At 48.8% G+C, this 19,391-nt stretch overlaps 1 protein-coding gene across 1 annotated transcript in view; it reads left to right on the top strand.

Moving 5' to 3' along the window:
• The first annotated feature begins 704 nt into the window (after positions 1–704).
• tnrc18 (trinucleotide repeat containing 18) overlaps positions 705–19,391 on the top strand; it is a 40,710-nt gene continuing 22,023 nt past the window's right edge. Inside the window, 14 exon segments of the mRNA XM_031566257.2 lie at positions 705–902; positions 1,510–3,537; positions 5,307–5,409; positions 6,921–7,126; positions 7,854–8,000; positions 8,509–8,696; positions 9,578–10,019; positions 11,209–12,252; positions 13,211–13,356; positions 13,889–14,026; positions 14,501–14,625; positions 15,318–15,492; positions 15,795–16,200; positions 16,739–16,999. Of these exon segments, the coding sequence (XP_031422117.1) occupies positions 854–902; positions 1,510–3,537; positions 5,307–5,409; positions 6,921–7,126; positions 7,854–8,000; positions 8,509–8,696; positions 9,578–10,019; positions 11,209–12,252; positions 13,211–13,356; positions 13,889–14,026; positions 14,501–14,625; positions 15,318–15,492; positions 15,795–16,200; positions 16,739–16,999 (5,458 nt within the window). The 5' untranslated portion in view covers positions 705–853.

Below are 19,391 nucleotides of genomic sequence, written 5' to 3'. Positions count from 1 at the left end.
TTTTGCTCTCTATTTCTCCCTCTCTTCTTCTTCTTCTTCTTCTTCTTCTTCTTCTTCTTCTTCTTCTTCTTCTTCTTCTTCTTCTTCTTCTTCTTCTTCTTCTTCTTCTTCTTCTTCTTCTTCTTCTTCTTCTTCTTCTTCTTCTTCTTCTTCTTCTTCTTCTTCTTCTTCTTCTTCTTCTTCTTCTTCTTCTTCTTCTTCTTCTTCTTCTTCTTCTTCTTCTTCTTCTTCTTCTTCTTCTTCCCAGTGTCCCACTACAAAAACAGACTCAGCCCCACCCATGGTGCACAGACTTAGCTTTAGCTAGAAGGGTGCAGAACCTTCTACCCAATTAGAGCCTGGAGGTTATGTCTGAGATTGAACACGGTGGCAGATTCCATACACACACACACACAGAGAGAGGGAGTACTAAGAAAACAAGAAAGAAGAGTGTGTGTTACCTTTTTTTTTTTCGTTTGGAGAATGTCAATTATTTCTATGTTTGGGAGAATGAAAAACTTGCAGTACTTCTGTAGATTTTTTTGGTCCTCATTAAAATTAACACTGGGCAAGTGTACGTTGTGGTGAAATCTTTCATAAAATTCATGACTTTGTGTACGTCTGGATGGACGCTCCCTGGCGACCAGCTGTCAGACAAGAGAAAAATATATCCCCGCCTTCCTGTGTTGCAAATCCATAATTCAGTTTTATGATTTTGTTTTAGATGTGTGAGTGCATTGTAAAAAACCTCACTGGAAATAGCAAAAGTGTGAGGTAAAGTGAGCAATGTGGTGACAAAGGCTGTGTTCTTCCCTCAGGTTATCCACATCTGCCTGGCAGTTTGTATACCAGTCCCTACATTCCCGTTGGCCATATGGAACACCCACAGCTGGGCCAGCATGCACTCTTTGACTCTCAAAAAGGTTTGTGATTTTTCTTTCCTATGAAGCATTCATCTGCATGATTTACATAAGGGGTCAGGTTCTCTATTGATTATAACAGAAGGCTTGATCTACCAATCTATGCAGCTAACACCCACACTGACATGTAATGCTAAGCTCTTGTTTATAGTTAGTGCTTGGTGAGAAAACCAGCACTTTGTGTTTAACAATCAGTATAAAGAACATGTGTGGGTAGTTGGCTTGGTGTGTGTGTGTGTGTGTGTGTGGGAGTTTTTTTTTTTTTTCTATTTGTTTCATAAATGAGGTATTTCTAGTATGTTTTATTTTTCTGTTACCCAATCATAAAAAGGCCCATGCATTCCTGATTATGTTAGACGCAGTAGACTACAGGTCATCGTTGTTGTTGCCTCTGCTCAGTCTGGACAGCAGTAAGGGCAACATCTGGCTATCCAGTGGAAAGGGAATGATTATTTTTGCCTATTTACTGGTCAACTCCTGGACAACAAAGTGATATGTGGAATAGATGGGAGTAGGACTGTGGGTTTTCCTTTTTTTTGTGATGCTACAAATGAGAGAACTGTTGCACAGTAACTTGGCTTTTTAATCATGCGGCCTTGTTCTCTTGCAGAAGGTTTCTACCTGTCTAGTCCTGTGGGTCAGCCATCTTTGCACTCCCAGTCCAGCCTCTCCCGCAGCCCTGGTGCCCACATGCCCAGCTCCCTCTCCAGGGAGAAAGAGCATCTGCTGGCCCACAAAAGCCTGAAGGACCCATTGAGGGAGCGGGAGAGGGACAGAGAAAGGGAAATGGGCAAGGAGAAGGCCTTCAAGATCGAGCTGGGTGCACCGCTGCAGAGGCGGGATCGTGAACGGGATCGAGAATGCGAACGTGAGCGAGATCGGGAGCGTGATCGGTCCAGGGAGGAGCCGCGTCCCCACAGCGTGGTGGACCTGACGCAGGATGTCAAGACCGAGGACGAGCGGGAGCGGCGGCCTCTCTCCGGGTCGGAACGGCTCGGAAAGAGCGCCATGGAACACGCATGGCCAGCCTTCCACCAGCACCCGCTTGCATCGAGCGTGCCCGACGCCAAGCCCAAGAACCCGCTGCAAACGTCCTCGCTCAGCAACTGCCGGGGCAGCAGTGGAGGCGGGACCAGCCAAGGTGGCTCCTCGGCCCGATGCCCGAGCGGAGAACCCGACCGAGATCGGGGTCCCCGCGACGACGAGAACGCTCGGCCCGGCGTCGGGTGCCTCGGGAGCCACCTGCACCCAGCGGACCGGCAGAAGAGGTGCGACTCGATGTCCGCTCCGGGGGGCCCTCTGCACATGTCTTACGCCGTCCCTTCCTCCCTGCAGAGCCCCCTGTCCCATCTCCCTCCCCGGCTGGTGTCTTCTGGCACCTACCCTCCCCCTCACCACATGCCGCCCAGCCTGTACCCCTTCTACTCAGCCTCCAAGGAGCCAGGAAAGGAACACAGAGTGATCGCTCCCACGTACGTGCCTTCTGTTGAGGTTTACGATGAGAGGAAAGGACCGATCCAAATTGCCTCGCAAGCCCGAGACAATAAAAATGACAAAAGCAGGGAGAGGGAGCGGGAAAGAGAGAAAGACAGAGAAAGAGAGAGGGACAGGGAAGCCTACAGATCAGTCCCACTGGTTGATAGGACTCATGCCGACCACGGACGGTCCTCGGTTAGAAGCGAGTCCCCCCTTCACTCGGACTTCAAAAGAGACATTATGAGGGAGGAAGGCTCAGTCATAAGGTCAAACGGTTTAGCCATAAAACGCCCCCCACCCTCCGATATGTGCACAAGCAAATCCAGGCACAGCCCCGACACTCGGGACTATCCTAGCGCCCCGTCCAGACACATGATCAAAATGGGCCTGGAGGCAGAGAGTCGCAACCAGGAGAGGGAGAGGGATCGGGATCGGACTCCCCGGCCCACACACCCCTTCACAGGGATGGACCCAGCCGCACTGCATGCAGATCCACATCCCCACAAGGGCTTTGCAACAGCAGAGCCCAAATGGAAACCTTTCGACATGGGCAACTACGCTACCAACCACATGGCTGCTTTGGCCTCCCACCACGGACACACGGGGCACGGAGGGGGCGAGGAAGGGGGCAAGCGAATGTACCTAGACCCCTCCGGCCTCCACCGGCCCTCCGGCAGCGGGAACAGCCCTGAGGGCCTCCACCCAGACCCTCACCCTGGCGAGGTGTCGGCCATGCAGAGCCTTATCAAGTACAGCGGAAACTTCCCTGGCGAGCCTGGCTCTAGGCTCTCCCCTGGGGGGGGCAGGAGCCCGTTTGGGGGGCTCGGGAGCATGAAGCTGGAGGCCGGCGCTGGCCTCGGCCACGGCCTCGGCCACGCCCATGCCCACGGCCACGCCCACGGCCAGGGCCACGGCGCCGTCTCCAAGGTGCAGCACCTCCCCCCACAGCAGCCCGGCAAGCAGCTGAAGAGGGACCCAGAGAGGCCTGACAGCGCTAAGTCCTTTGGCCGAGACGGAGGGGGCAGCGCTCAGGGGGAGGTGGAGGTACGGCACCCGCCCGTCGGGATCGCTGTGGCCGTGGCCCGACAGCGGGACAACAGCAGCAAACCCAGCTCAGGACCAGGGGACAGGGAGCGGCCCATCCCAGGAGGAGGCATCAAAAGTAAGAATCCTGCCCTCGCTTTTTCCATCTGATATCAATTTCATCAATCAAATTCATCAAAGATCAATTTTCTTTGGGGTTGTGTAATATTTCAACAGTAGAGTTTTCACTAGAAATAAAAAATGCACTTTTAAAATCCCTCAGTATAGACAAATCTGTTTATTGCTGAATGTTTTGCCTGTTTGAGTATGCTTTTTCGAAGGTCAGTTTGACTGTCAATGTTTCAGTGTTCATTATAAAATATCTTTTGACCTTTTTTTTTTTTTTTTACTTTGTGTCGCGTTTTAAGAGACAAGCACAGTGCCCCCCGCCCCTCCCCTTTACTACCATGCAGCTCGAGGGACTTTATGTAAAAGAGATGGCTGAGGTCTTGTCAGTGAGATTTTCCTACAGTACAGCCTGCCAGAGTAGGGGGGAGTGTACTAAGGCTTTTCTCTGACTAAGACGCTGCCTGCCAGCCTGCCTGCCTGCATTATAAATGTAATTTACAGAGTAGAACTAAAAGCTGCAAACAAGAGCAGAATTCCAATAGGACTTTAGGTTTGTTGCTAAGCAATAGAATCAGCCTTGACTGAGCGAGGGGTGAGGCATTCATTTATTTTCTTCTGTGTGCACAGGGATTGTAGTAATAACACCAGGCCCTTTTTGAACCACGGGCACGTTCTGAAATCATAAATGTGTCCGAGGAAAATGGAGAGTAGAGCTTTTTTGTGGACTCTTCTTTCCATGTTTGTTTTGGGTGTTTCTCCGCCTCCCTTTCCCTCTCTGATGCTGATGGATAGCGTTTGGTGGGACTAGATTTCAGTAACCTTGGAAACGAGTTGAAACCTCTTCCTCCGGAGCATGACCGAGATCGGTGTGCTCTTTCGTGGCCCTCTGAGGTTTCCCAGGAGCGCATTCCTCCTCCAGCCCCTGCCTGTCAATACTAAAGGGTTCAATACACTCGTAAAAATGACTGAGGGGCCCTGGGTGCATCTCGCCTGTAAACAGGATCCTGCACTGTGACATTTATTCGAAGCTATTTCTGTAATGCTTGCATGAAACCTCCTGGCTTTAAGAGAATATTGACCATTGTACAAGTCACGTCATTTTCATCACATGTGGATAACAGCTGCTGGATGTATATTTGATTAAAATGGATCAGAGTGAGATATTGAGCGAGTGTTACTGCGCACTGATGTTTGAGTCGTATTTTACCAGGTTTGGCTTCGTACTGCCTATACCCCTGCAGCAACAAAACCACATGGTCAATTTGATGTGCTTGTCATCGGTCTTTGTTTGGGGGGAGGGAGGGGGTAATGTTCATGTTGTGTTAACTCATCTCACTTGACTTGTGCAAACTGAATCAGTCCATTGACTGATAAGCTCTGTCACTAAGAGCATTGGCTATCTTTAGACTTCCATGCCCACGGAGAAATGCAAACACATTCTGACACCCGGGCACAGTCCAGGCCTCTTTTGTTGAGGGAACACAGAAGGCGCCGGAGATAGAACAACACGCCACAGTGTTCTGTAATATGTAAGAGAATGCCGAGACATGGGTGCTCTCTGCAATATACGCCCAGTTATCTTGTCTGAGGTTACAGGTCTTAAAATGCAGGTTGAGCACAGCCGAAAAAAAAACACATTCCTTTGAACGGGGTCTCACAAATGAATTTGATTTATGGGTCTGTGAATTCCAGAGTTCACAATTGAGGCTTCATGCAAACCACCTGTGCCTTTCAAACACCCTCCATCTGAAACCTGACCTCTGACCCCTCTACTCACAGGCTCAGGTCACGCTGAGGACGACCGAGGGGATGAGCGCACGCGTCACCGTGACGACCGGCTCCTGACTGGCCGTCTCGAGCGAGATCAAGAGAAGGTTTTGAGGTGAGATTTGACATGCTCTCTGGAAATGTGTTTTCTTTAGTGTCTGTAAACGTGGAGTTGTTTTTTTGCTGGCTCTTTAAACACCTACACATTTGTTCATGAATGTTTTTTTGTTTTATTAGACCCTGTAGAGTTAAAGAGTTAATGATTGGATTATATCTCATTTCTTAAATGCGATTCTGCCACTTGCAATTACTGAATGTCTGCTACTTTTTGATTGTAACCATTAACACGTAGCTAGATGGAGGCCATAAGATGTAACTAATACAGGGTAATGTCTCTTGCGTTTTTCTTTTCATTGTTATTCTCTTTGAAGTCTCTTGTGTCTGGATTTTTTGTCTTGCACTGGGTGGAAATTGGGAAAATGGAACAGAAAGTCTATACCCCATCTTCTAACGAAGACACAGGGAGGAGCTGGATAGCAAAGCTCCGTGGCTGAGATTGATTTTTCTCCCCCTGCAGTTATGTGGAAACTGGCGATAAGGGCCGTTAAAGGATAGGATGTTTGTCCTTTGAAGGTTACTCATTTAAGTAACTTACAGTTCTCATAAGCTACCAGCAAAGACACGCATGGATCCAAAAGAGATATACGCGGTGCCATGCTAAGCCAGCGTCCCAGAAGCTGCAGTGCTTGCCAAAAAACGGGGATCAGTTTTTCCCGAAATGGATCGCAGTGCGTCTTCTTGCTCTTAGAGGTAGCCAAGAATAAAAAAAATGGTGTAGTGTGTGTAATTAATTGCACCTCGTTATGAAAATGTTTTTAGTTTACTGCCGAGGGCTGTGAGCACTTCCGCCCCGCTTCGGAAAAGCAGCCCGACTCCTCTGATGGCGCTCATTGGCTTAGCAGGGCATGTTTTTTATTGGTCTCTTTCGCAGCGTGGGTTTTCTTTAAGGACCAGATGGATTTATGGGTACTTTCCCAGCTCATGGGAGTCTATTTTCAAAGTGTTGCACTCATTTAGAGTGGCAGAAAAAGTCTGCCTTCCCCACTGTGGAAATTGCTGCTTATAAAATAGACGGGTTCTCCCAGCAGGGGCTCGGCCTCAGATTTGCTCCCCCTGCATAACACTGGATGGATGGTTGGGTGAAATAAGAATTAGTGCCCCATGTCCTGGTAATGCCTTTATACACCACAAGATGCTTAAAAAGCGATACTACAGTGAGGGTCCAGATGCTGCTACTCAAAAAATAAATAAAGTAAAGTAAAGTACCAGTGTGATCGTTAATGAAGGACCTGTGTAATTAGCAGTGGTCAGCTGGCAAAAGGAGCATGGTTTTCGTTTGAGTAGCAATTACGCTGACAGCTACTGGGTACTGCGAACTTTGGCCTCATTCCCAGGCGGTAGCATGCTCGCATTATGCAAAAATCTATTTACTTTTAGTTTTTGAGACTTTGATCCCCAGGCTACCATGTCTGCACTTCTAATTTGTCCCGGCAAAAAGAGAAAAAAAATGACCGGAGAGGGCCTCATTATTCTGTGTAACTGCATTCTTAATTCTTCCATTGGCAGGGAGAGTAAGGAGCTAGCCGAGTACACGCAGATGCATCCCCCAATGGTGTCGGCCAGCGGACTCAACCCCAACCTGGTGGTGACCGGCGGGCAGGCCCTGGCTGGAACGGGGCGATGGCCCGGCGACCCAGCCTCCCACCTGGCCTCCCACCACTGGCTGTCTCGCTCAGGTGCTCCATCCATGTGGCTTCCCGGCTCCCACTACGGTAAGGACGAGGAGACTCGCTCAGAGGTTTTATGAAGTTGTGATTTTTTGTATTTTAGTATCGGGAGTACTCCCAAAAGTTATTTTCTATCCAAAGAATGTGTCGGTGTGTTGAGGTCTGATGTTTGTTATTTCTTTTGTTTGGTTTCCTTCCTCCTTGTGTTCACGGCGCTATAATTCGTCTCTCCTTGAGATTGGGATCGGCGCTGAAATGTCTTTGCCGTGTTGTTCGGCGGCTTCATTTCCTCCGATTTGTCTCTGTGGGCCTGTCAGATGTGTTTCTGCTGGTCTGCCAGTTTTGTTCCAACTCTGTTTTATAAGAATGTCCCAACTGCCTGCCCCAGACAGCAAAAAAACAAAAAACGACACACAAAAAAAAAACAATCGTGCTCTGCACATTTTCCTCATCCAAAAATAACAGCACAAACCAACACGGTCCCTTAGTGATTCCCTGACACTGAGATTGCAGTCTAGACAGCGCTCCCAGAGATGGAATGCTTTAGCACACTAGTTCAAAAGGGCTTCGATTCCTGGCATTGACAGAGAAGTGGTGGTTCCGCTTAGGGAGTACGGAGGTGGCATTATGGTGTCACAGAGAGAGCTATGAATGGCCGCCAAACCGCCTCAGACGCAATGCAAATGGACCATCAACTTCAGGCTTTATTGCGTAGGAGGACTGTTCTGGTCATCTAACGGTGGTTCTCTGGTTTTTGCTTTGATCCACATAGGCCTGCCACCCCACTCCCTGCACCAGGGCATGTCCCCTGGGTACCCTCCTGCCATGCCAGGCTCGATCCCAGCACCGTACCAGTTGGCTCGCGATCCCCAGTCTGGCCAACTGATTGTCATTCCTGCAGAGCATCTGTCACATTATGGTAAGGGCCCCATGGGCTTTTAAGACATTTCTGAGATGTCTTTTTTTTTTTTTTTTTTATGTGGGTAAGGGCTGGAATGCTATGTTATCCTGGGTTTTATTTAAATTAGTGTGTCTGGGTCCTGTCAAAATATGCATACTTTCTTTAGCCTCCATGTATGGATTAGCATTTGTATTAGTCATACCCATGTGTATGCTATTCAACTTGTAACACGCCACCAGGCTTTTCTGTGTCAGATTTGACATAGACTATTAAGTATTGGCTGTGTAGTTTTTCCTGACTGTACATGCAGTACTAGGTGTGTGTGTTTGTGTGAGTGTGTCCCTTCCATTGTAGACATTCCATACCATTGCGTAATACTGTAAATACTAGCCAAAGAAACATTTGTCCTCAACATGCAAATCATTTCACATTATTTAAGTACTGTCCATGCAGAAATTCCACACCATATTGAGCATACCTGACCCCCCCCCCCCCCCCCCCTCTTCTATTAACCCCCACCCAGCAGCGGCAGAGATGATGGAGCGCGCCCCCCCAATGTGGCCTGCGCTCTACCCTCAGGCGGGCAGCTCCCTGCAGCACGCGCACCAGCTCCAGATGCTCTCCCACCAGCAGCTCGTCAGGCAGCAGGAGCTCTACATGATCCAGCAGCAGGCCGCACAGGTCATGGAGATGCAGAGAAACGCACAGTTCGTGGTGAGCTCCCATGTGCATTTATTCTACTTTTTTTTCCTTTTTTTTGTTTTGTTATGCAAATATTTAACCAAACTGATATTTCAGTAATACTGAACTAAACAGCTACCACTCAAATACTTGCTCTCACTCAAACATACACACACGTACGAATATGCATACTATGCGAGCCAGCAGGTTTGTTGGGTATGGTACTGTCATTAAGTATGTAGCGAGTCCCAGTGTGCAGAGTTCTAGTGCATTCTAAGCACTCTCACACACATGCATACCCACTCTTGTGCTTTCATGCTCTCGCTCACACTCGCACGCACAAGCTGATGCACTGACCGGCTCAGACGCAACAGTTCAAAGCAGCAGACAAACACACAATTTCTGCTGAGTGTCTAGTTTCATAGTGTCTGTTTCTGTTTGCACAAACATGCGTACAGTATTTGTCGCCTACTGTATTTTAAAATGCAGAGAAGAATGCACTGCTTGTGCAGAGTTCCGTGGCTAAGCCCCCCCCCCCCCCTTCCATTGTGGCCTTGCAGTCTACATGCACTTCTCCCTATACCCTGTGCCAGACATCTGCTAAAATGCTTTCCAGAGGGGGTTCATGGAGATGTTAAGGTGGCACCCTGCTGGTATGCGTGTCTTTGGTGGGCTTTTGTGGTTTGAACTGAATATCGAGAGCTTGTGACAAGCAGTCAGGGTGAACTGTGTTTTTAGTTATGCCTTTTTTTTGTGTGTGTTGGCTAAATCTGTTTGGATGAAGGCACCTGCTACTTTCTCTGCTGACTGTATTCAGGAGCATCTCAGGGGTGTCTGCCTCCCCGCAGCATCCCAGTGCAGGGGTGGCTCTCTTAGCATCTTTGCCCTGACAGTAGCTTTCTCTGCGCACACAGGAGAGACTAAAGGCCAGCGAACAAAGGGCTGACATGGAGGACAAAGTGGACAAAAGAGCCGGCGAGGGGGGCAACAAAACGGGCCTCTCGGCTGTCTCTGCTCCGCCGCTGCATCCACGCAAGCCACCACCGCGGCGCTCCCCTACGCCCTCCACCTCCTCCTACAGCAAAGCCCTCACCCCCCTGCCCATCGCCCCACTTTCGTCACCGTCCGGCGTCACGACGCTCAAGTCCGAGGAACACCCCAAGACAGAGAAGCCGTTCCCACAGCAGTCCTACTCGCACCCGTCGACCCCGGCACCGCACACCCCCAGCCCGGCCTCCGCCTCCCCGTCGACCCCCTCGCCGATTCGGCCCAAAGAGGAGTCGGTGGAGGTGGCCGAGAAGGAGGGGCTGGAGCTGCAGAAGCAGGCGTCGGCCCCTTTCCAGTCCATGTATCCGGGTAAGCCACCTCTCTCTCACACCTGTGGTAGGCCCACATGAGCAGAAACCTCAGATGAGGGGTTCAGTGTGTCGGGAGCTAAACCAGCTGTTGACTTGTGTGTTCTCACTGCACTGAGAACAGAAGCTTTAACAAACCTCCCCATCATACTGATACTGTTGTTGTTGTGAAACTAAAGGGGATTTTGTAGAAGTACAAGCAATCTGTTAGTAATAGTTGGTAGTGCAATGTAAATATGTTGATGACGACCTGTTCTGTTTTGTAGTCACTGCTCGGGAATAACTTCTGGGAGTGTAAAAGGGAAAGCCAAAGTTGCTGCATTTTAATTACTGTACATCAAAGTGTATGATTGATGCATATGTTTTCGCATGCGTGTCGCTTTTTTAATTAACAATGGGATAAATCTGCATATAGCTTGTATTTAAAAGCACAGAGCAGATCAAAAAGCCTTCATTGTTCCAGCTCGGGCTATTGATCTCCCAGTAGCAAAATTTGAAGAGCATGTTGGGCAGGGACCTGGGGACTGGAGCAGGACAGCAGGCGCGGAGGCTTAGATGCCCATTCTTCATGTCAGAGCGCGCTGTGCAGAGCTGCCTTAATGAGTAGTCTGCAAATAGCCCCACATCTGGGATTACCAGCTGCCACTTCACTTGCGATAGAGACCTTCTTACCAAGGCAGCATTTTTGCCACTAGTCCCCTGACAGTTTGTGTGTGTGTGTGTGTGTGTGTGTGTGTGTGTGTGTGTGTGTGTGTGTGTGTGTGTGTGTATTGGAGTGTATGTATGTGTGTGTGATTTACAAATGGTAAAAATGATATAAATGGTACTGTTTATATAATGGTACTCTGGATAGAGATGGATAACTTTGTATATTATCTTATTTATCCTTCTCCTTTTAGTGTGTCTATGTAAGGACTCTTGAGTGAGATTATGTCCGTGTGTGTGTGTGTGGTGTGTGTGTTTTCTCACAGGCTTTTGGGATGCCTTTACTGAGGCCATTTTGCTCATGAAACTTTCATAAAGCTTCAGTCCTGAAGTGCACATGGGCAATTAATCACTTTGTCTCTCTGTCACAGGGAACTAAGCTCTCTGCTGTTTTGCCTCTTTGCATAAGCACTTCAAGCTTCTCAGACTTTTTCCCTTCACCCTCTCTCTCTCATTTACCCTCTTGTCTTCCTCCTCTATTCCAGAAATTCCTCCTGGCTACCCGTACCCACCGTTAACCACTCCGTTCGCCAGCCACTACCCCTACCTCCTTCAGCCGGCGGCCGCTGCAGACGCCGATGGCCTGGCCCCGGATGTGCCGCTCCCGGCGGAGACCTCGGAGCACCTGGCCGTCGTCGCCACCACCGACGTCAAACCCCGGCACCTGTGCTCTCCGGTGGTGGTGGAGCCCCTCCAAGCCTCCCGAGAGCTGGAGGCAGCGGAGAGGAGGAGCGCCTCCCCCAAGCAGGAGCCTGAGCTGGAGGACTGCAAGGAGGGCCTGAGCCATGAGGGCCTGGCTGCTCTGAGCCGTTCCGGGTTGGCCCCGCAAGCCATCTGTATGGAGGACGCCACCGGCCCGGCAGATCTGGAGGTCCAAGATCGAGTTGCGGTCCTGCCCAGACTGGAAGACCGCATGGACAGCACAGAGGATGGTGGAACCATCAAAGTGGAAGTGGCATCCTCCTCTTCATATGGCTGCGTCCAGCCGTATCTGATCCCAGAGGTCCCGGTACCAGTCTTGGACAGCAGGCCCAAAATGGAGGTTCCGGAGAGGTACATCAGCCTGACAGACTCTGCTTTCCAGCCCTTGGTGGGTCCTCCCGAGGCCTGTCCACAGGAGTCCGAGATGGTTTATCCGTCTGAACAGGCCGTCCCCACGCCGGAGCAGCTTGGTGTGGCCTGCGAGCTGCGGGAACCCGTCCCAGTGTGTGCATCCGCGCCTGCGTCTCCAGATGACGAGCCCCTGCAATCTGACAATCTGTTCCCCACACACACCTCCCCCCCGCCCCTGCATCTGGCCCTCCCCCTGGCCTGCTCCCCTGCCGTCACCATCCTGTCCGAAGACCCCATGGCTGGCCTGTTTGCCCTGGTGGCTGCTAGTGAGCTGCCGCAGGCTGGCTCCCTGTTTGTCCCCGCCGAGTGCAGCGCCATCGTCACCCCTCTGGAGTCGTCTGCCCTGGAGGGCATCGCCCTGCTCAGCCAACTGGCAGAACTGGAGATGGAGAAGTGTCAGGATGATGCAGCACTGCGTAAGTCTCCCATAGCAAGCGCGACCCGCAGTAGAATGGGTTCTCTATGGGACCAATGGGGTTTCTAATTCATTGTCTACCAGTTTACATTTAGTTTGATGGCTAGTGGTGTAGCTCAGGATGTTTTTAAGGTGTACAATGAGTAGTGTGCAGGTACAGTGTGTCTAACATAAATATTGAAGACAGTACAGTTGTGTAAAGAGTGTACATATCTCTTACATTGTTTTGGATAGCCTATATACTCCGGTATATATAGCAGGGTGTTGTGTTAGGGATGGTGTGTTGTGGATTGGATTGGGGAATCCCTTTATAGTGCACATCATACAAAACACTTTATAGTGCACATCATACAAAACACTTTATAGTGCACATCGTATAGAACACTTTGTAGTGCACATCATACAGAACGCTTTGGCTTGAGTAGAATTTGAAGTGCACAGGTTGTTGAAAAGAAAAATACAGAGAGGCAAAAAGTGGCTGTTGAGACGTTGTTCCCCATGCATGCACTGCTGTGTAGTGTGATGTGAGCGGCACAGCGTGGATGATTCGCGCTGTAGAGAGGGAGAGGGTGAGGGGCACAGCGTGGATGATTCGCGCTCCAGAGAGGGAGAGGGTGAGGGAGAAAGCGGGAGCTTCCGCAGTCCTCCACGCAGTGATGAACAGCATGCGGGTGACGCGCCCTCATTGTGTGTGCGGCGCTCCTCGTGTAGCTCTTCCAGAAGTAAGGAGATTTAAAGAGGAAACAACTGTGCATTCTCTCCGCTCTCTCCACCTCCTCTCCTCCCTTCCCCCCCCTTCACTTTCTTAATCTATTTAAGTGTCTGAGGCACAGTGCAGGCCCGTATTTATGGCTATGTAACACCGCGGGAGAGCCTTTAGATTTGCGTGCGGCCCGCACATCATGGCCGACTGCAATTAGTGTTGTGTATTGATCGTGTGTTCTTTGTGTTCTTTGCAGGCCTGGAGTTCTGCGGCCTGGACACCCTTCTGGAGGCTGGCAGGCAGGTGCTTCTGGAGGCCATCGAAAGCCAATCCCATATCCGTCTGCCGAGAGAACTCGACCCCAACAAGAAGTACAGCTGGAGGCAAAAGAAGGATGAGCCCGTAATGACTTTTTTTTACTTTCTTTCACCCCCCCTCTAGGAAATCTCCTCGTCATTGTTGTCCTTGTCATATATTTGTTGATGTATTTAAGTGCCGTCATTTGAAGTTGTTTTTCCTTCAAAGGAAACCGTAGAGCTCTTAAAGTGCACAGAGGGTTTGATTATCACTGGAAGCATGACTAACCACACGCTTCTGCATGTGCGTTTTGTATCTTAACAAGAGCACTCACAGAGGGGACCAGTGACCCCCACCGAAAAGAGTCATTGCGCACATTTGTGAAAATGGCTGTAACAGGCAATTTGAGGCTCTTTCAGTGCGGCTGCTGATTGCTCTCACAAACAGCTCCTGAAAGGATGTTTTTTTTTTTTTGTTTTTTTTAAGATCGCAAATCTGACACTTCTTCGCCTCCTGTTAGTGAGAAAATGGCTCGTCATTTCCGCTTCGGCGCGGATATGCTGAGAATATAGGGCTTGCGCTAAGAGATGAACGAGACGCTGTTCCTGACCGCTCCACTTTTGTTCCCCCCCTGCAGATGTTCTCCAAGGCCTCGCTGGAGGCGATTGATGCCATGGAGGTGGAGTACCGCATCCGGCTGGCCGAGCTGCAGAGGAGGTACAAGGACAAACAGCGGGAGCTGGTCAAGCTGCAGAGGTGGAAGGACAGCCAGTGAGTTACCCTTGCCCACAGCACTTACCCAGCAGCTCTGTACCTCAAGTCCATTTGCAGTCCCATTCTCCCCATCACAGATCATCACAGTGCCTTTGAGGGAAATGCCACCAATTTCAGAATATATCCCTTTACGAAAACCTTCCCTTTAAAGTAAAATACATGATACAAAATGCACTGCAATGGGAGGTCTCCCCAGAAACCTCCAAAAGCGCAAATGCTTGCAGAACATATTGATTCTACTTAAACATACATTGATTGGACCACCCCTAAACCAACTGTAACAAAAGAAAACTCCTTCAAGATCTCCTCCAAGTTTAGGTATGAACTGATGTTGATTGTGTGTGGGGTTTGCAGGGAGAAAGAGCTGCACCACCACCACCACCACCAGCAGCAGCAACAACAGCAACAACAACAGCAACAACAGCAACAACAGCAACAACAGCAGCAGCAGCAGCATCATCAGCAGCAGCAGCAGCAGCAGGAGGAGGGGAGCCGGAACATGGGCAGACGCGGGCCGGGTCGGCCACGGAAGCGCAAGCACGGGCTCTGTGCCTTGTCGCCGCAGAGGACCACCGCCAAACCGGACACCAAGTGTGCAAAGTGAGTGCATCACCCTGAGTTCATCACCCTGAGTTCATCACCCTGTGTGCATCACCCTGTCCCTGGACTGGCTTTGGCATCTCTGTGTGTACTATCTATATCTATCGGGCTCCTCAGCGGGTAGAGCAGGGTGCTATTAACACCAAGGTCATGGTTACACCACACACGTACTGATCACAAAAACAGATCGAAATGTATACCTGTGCTATAAGTTGCATTGGATCAGAGCGCCTGCTAAATGAATAAATGATGTCAATTTCAGAACAGATCTCCCGCAGAGCAGAGCTAGGGAAGAGATGAGTCACTTGACTCTTCGTTGCTCCCACCATGCTTTTGGAGTTAAAATCCATGAGCGTTTGCGCTGCTAGCAATGTTATGCTCAGCTTGATGAGCTGTGCAAGTAGGAACTTTAAAGATCACATCCAGACCTTGCCGTTCCTAACTGCAAAAGTCAATTTCAAATATAAAAAAAATCTTAATGCAGTGCCGACAAGTGCTGCTCAAGCAATCTTATCATTTTCTCGTTTGATCATTCACATCAAACCCTGCCTGTTCGGGGTCGGTCTGTGTTGGGGTGTGTGGGAAGTGGCAAGCTAATTTTGCCTAGTTGTATTTCCCTCTGCCTGTATATGTAGTTGCACTGAGTTCGGTGAAAAACGCTAAGTTTGAGTTTTTTTTTTTTCCCACAACAGGGTGGGCAGAGGCCTGCTCTACTCCGAGGACTCTGAGAGCGGTGAGGTTTTGAGGAAACGGTTTCGGGGTTCAAGTCGGGATGAGGACGAGGAGCTGGACAGTGGAGCTATGAGGGGGAAGAGGAAGCACAAGAGCTGGAATGACCCGGAAGCCTCATCCAGTTACTCCCATGAGGTAAGTGCGAGGCAGAAAAATACTTTTGTGGCCAGCCATTTATTTATTTATTTTATTCTCCACCAAGGATATACAAGCGTGATGAAGGTCCTTACGTCACCCTCCCAACTCTCACTCTTTTGTTCCTGAAGTCTTTTCTCTTCCATTCTCCTCTGAAAGGAATGAAGTACACATTGCCCCCCTTTCTGTTTCTCCCTTGTACGCCGCTTTGGATAAAAGCGTCTGCTAAATGACTAAATGTAAAAAATGTAAATGTTCTGTGAATAATCATTTGTGCGTTTTATCTCTTCTTTTGCAAACAGGTGCCTAGAAAGACCCATAAAAAGGGCAGAGTGAGCGAGCAGGAGCAGCTGGCTACCAAGCTGGACAAGGCCTTGTCGCTCACTAAACTGGGTAAATTCAGCAAGTCCTCCAGTAGGTTTACAGACATTGCCTCAGGGAAGTCTAGGTCTAGCGCGGGCGGCATCGGTAGCAGTGGTAGCAGCAGCAGCAGCAAGCGGCCCATGCTCACAGACGTCGACGCCAGGGCCAAGGTGGGCAAGTCGGGCCTGGCCAAAGACCTCGGCTTCGTGCACAAGTCCTCTTCCAAAGGAGGTAAAAGCAAATCGGCCGGCAAATTGAAAGCCCCCGAACCCGGCCTTAAAGGAATAGCTCAGCGGAAGGTGTCGTACTCCCCGGCAAGATCCGAAGTCAGCAGCTACTCCAACAGTAAGTGTAGCGGCGTTTAAAGCACTTCCTGCCTGGCCCCTTCATGGAGATGAGTCCTCATGTCCAGACCTTAGCCAGCAGTGACTAGTTTGAAACCAGCCATTATGTGTAGGACCTGGTGTATTTTTTCAGTGAGTGCTTTGCATTCAAATGTAAGTCATTATAATATTATGTGGACACTGTAGTGCAGTAATAACAATGGCTGGTTCTTGGGAGATGGCATTGATTATCATATTGGCGGTGCTAATTGGACTCCTGGATGTTGTGTGATAATGAAGGTGGGGGGGGGTGGGTTTGGCACAGCATGATGTAAATTTGAATTATGATGGGGTTGGAAGGCAGAGCCCTCCATTCATTGGAGATCGAAACTGAGCATTATGGTACCAACTAAGCCTAACTCTTTGCAAAGCAAATATAACATTTTTGATTTTTTTTCAAAATTTGTGAGTTATTCAAGGATGGTCGACTGCCTCTGAACATTGATATAGACTCCTGGTTCCGCGGTTCTAAGCTTTTTTCATGTTGCTTTTCGATGTAGACACCGACTCTGAGGAGGACGACTCCCTGAAGGAAAGCTGGCCTCCGCACTCCATGTTGGGCAGACCCAGCGGCTCACGGCCCCCCATGCCAGGCATGTCCAGCACTCCGTCCAAGAAGAAGCGTCCAGCGTCGAAGGGGGCCTGCGCCTCGTCGGCGACCCTCAAAGCCAAGCAGGCGGCCAAAGACCGGAAACACAAGCACTTTGCAATGCTGCTGCAGGAGGCAGGCGTCAGCTCGTCAGAAGACTCGTTTGACCAAGGTTACTGAATGAAAACGCTAAAACGTGAAACACTAAAGGGAAAAAAAAACTACACTATGCACAGAATTAGAGAGATGGCAGCTATCCTCATAACTCTCTTTTTTTTTTATTGCTATTTTTATTTCCCGCAGCCATTGCTGGTTGTTCTGCTGATTTGTTTCTAGAGAGGGCTTCTTTAGACTCAGGCAGCGAGTGCAGTCTTCCAAAACCCCTGCTTGTATATAATATTATTGGCTCTTGTTAGAGTCCCTGCTATTTTTTTTAAAGCTTGCATTCTTTTTAAATCACACTTTTTATAATTATGTCTGGCTTTCTAAGACATAATTGGCATTGTGACTCGAAAAAATGTGTGGCTTTTGTGAAAATTTGTTTGATCAATTGTATTGCAGTTTGGTACCCAAGCTTTTATTAAACATGCTGATTTAATTTTTATTGAAAGAGAAAAAAATCTGTGGTCTTTGTCTCTCTTGCTTACATCTCTATCTAGATTTTTAGACTGCAGCACTTTACACAATACTACAACACTGTTCTGTTATTCAAATATCCCCTTTGCCGAAGTTGGTCTTCCTACTTGTGATTCGGAATAAATAGCTTGTATGATTCATTTCACTCCAAAATCATGAGATTTCACATTTCTGTAATTCAAGGACAGCATTGTGGAATGAGGCTAGCCTAGACACACCTCCTAAACCAGTTATTCACTCTTGCCTTAAGGGAAATGAACTGAACACGTTTCCGCATTAGACCTATCGATATGTCTAATAATGGTTATATCTCAGAAATTCAGCATCGGCTGTGTCATGACAAATCTGTTAGAGCTCTAGAGCCTGGTCTTCCAGTCGTTCTCAGTCAGACATTACTACTGTACAGACTGTTTGGACTATGAGCCACACATCAGGAAGACCCGCTGGGATATTTGGAAAACAGGGCTGCTTACTAAATGAGCCACACCAACAATGAATAACCTAGCTTCTCTAGCCTGCTCGCTTTCTCCCCTCCCTGCAGCTGCTTGGCCACCCCTCCACCTCTGCCCTCTGACCCGACCCCCCCCACCCCCGATCCTTCTCCTACCCATGATGCTTTTGAATGTCTCTCGTTCTATGCATTTGCTTGTCCTGCAAACAGACGCCTAAGCGCTTGGCTGGAACTAGAGCAGCCAGCCGCACAACGTGAGCTCAGTACCCCCCATGCCACCTGTGCCATGGGCACTGTTCTGTAAGTAGGACGTCACCCTCCCTTTTTAAAATTTTGCTGTGACTTCTGAATTAATCTGATGCTGATTTGTTTGTCAACCACTATTTTAAAACCAATTTGTGCTGATGTTCTGTTACAGAAACTAAACTTCAATAACAGCAAATACAATATTTTGGAATGTTAATGAATTTGTTATTTTCTTTTTTATTTCTTTTTTAATTTTTTTTTTACACCATTTTGTGGCATTGGAGTGCCCGAAAAAGCCATGGTTATGTCTTCACTTGGAATGAAACCGCGTACAAAGGGGTCTGGTATGCTTGAGGCCAGTTGTATCTTTTATGATCACACTGAAATGGTTTGTTTGTCAATGTTTCCTTGAATTTTAACGCGCAGTTGTGTGTTGACAGTACCCGTGCAGATTTTTTGCAGTCCATGTACGTGCAAATGACATTTACAGTCTTTGGCAGATTCGGAGGATGGAACATATTTTGTGTAACTGACAGTTAAAGTCTAGAAGATAGCATGTACCACTTAATCATGTTGATTTTCTGAGCATATGCTGATGTTCCCATATTGCAAGGGCACATCTGGTTATTTGGCTTTGGTTTGTGTATCCTTGTAAAGGTGAGCATAAGAAGATGGCAAAGGCCCCCTGGGTCATGTGGGTTTCTGCTCTTAGCCTTTTTCTGACGATGAGATTGAAATATCTTGGGATTCGGTGAAATAGAGACATGGTTCTCTCCAATATTGCTGTCATTTTTGGTGTGTGATCCTTAACATTTTGGCCTTGGAGAGGTGATCAGTGTAGCAAAGCAGCGACTAGCTGGTAGTGATGGCAGGTGTGTATTGCATTGGCTTTGGCTTCATGGGTAGTCAGGTGAGTGTAGACTTGCCGGAAGGCTGAGGATATAACCATGGCTGAGGAGGCCCAGGCTGTCCCAGAGCGCGCCTGACGTCTGATCCCACAGAGCCCCAACACTGAGCCCGCTTTGTGTGTCACCCTTCGCTTGCTTACACCCCTCCACCTGCCTGTGGTTGATTTTTTTTTTGTTTTGTTTTTGTTTGTTTGTTAGTTGTTTTCTGTACTCAAGTCACATGACGTAGGAGTGTGAAGTGAAATCTGTGGAATCTTTAACTTGAGCGTGCACATGCCGACATAAGCTGAGCTCCTTCGCTTGTCTGCTTCAAAGCCTCATAA

This window comes from Clupea harengus, chromosome 1, assembly GCF_900700415.2.
Source record: "Clupea harengus chromosome 1, Ch_v2.0.2, whole genome shotgun sequence".
Lineage (NCBI taxonomy): Eukaryota > Metazoa > Chordata > Actinopteri > Clupeiformes > Clupeidae > Clupea > Clupea harengus.
This window is presented reverse-complemented; position numbering and strand designations above follow the sequence as displayed.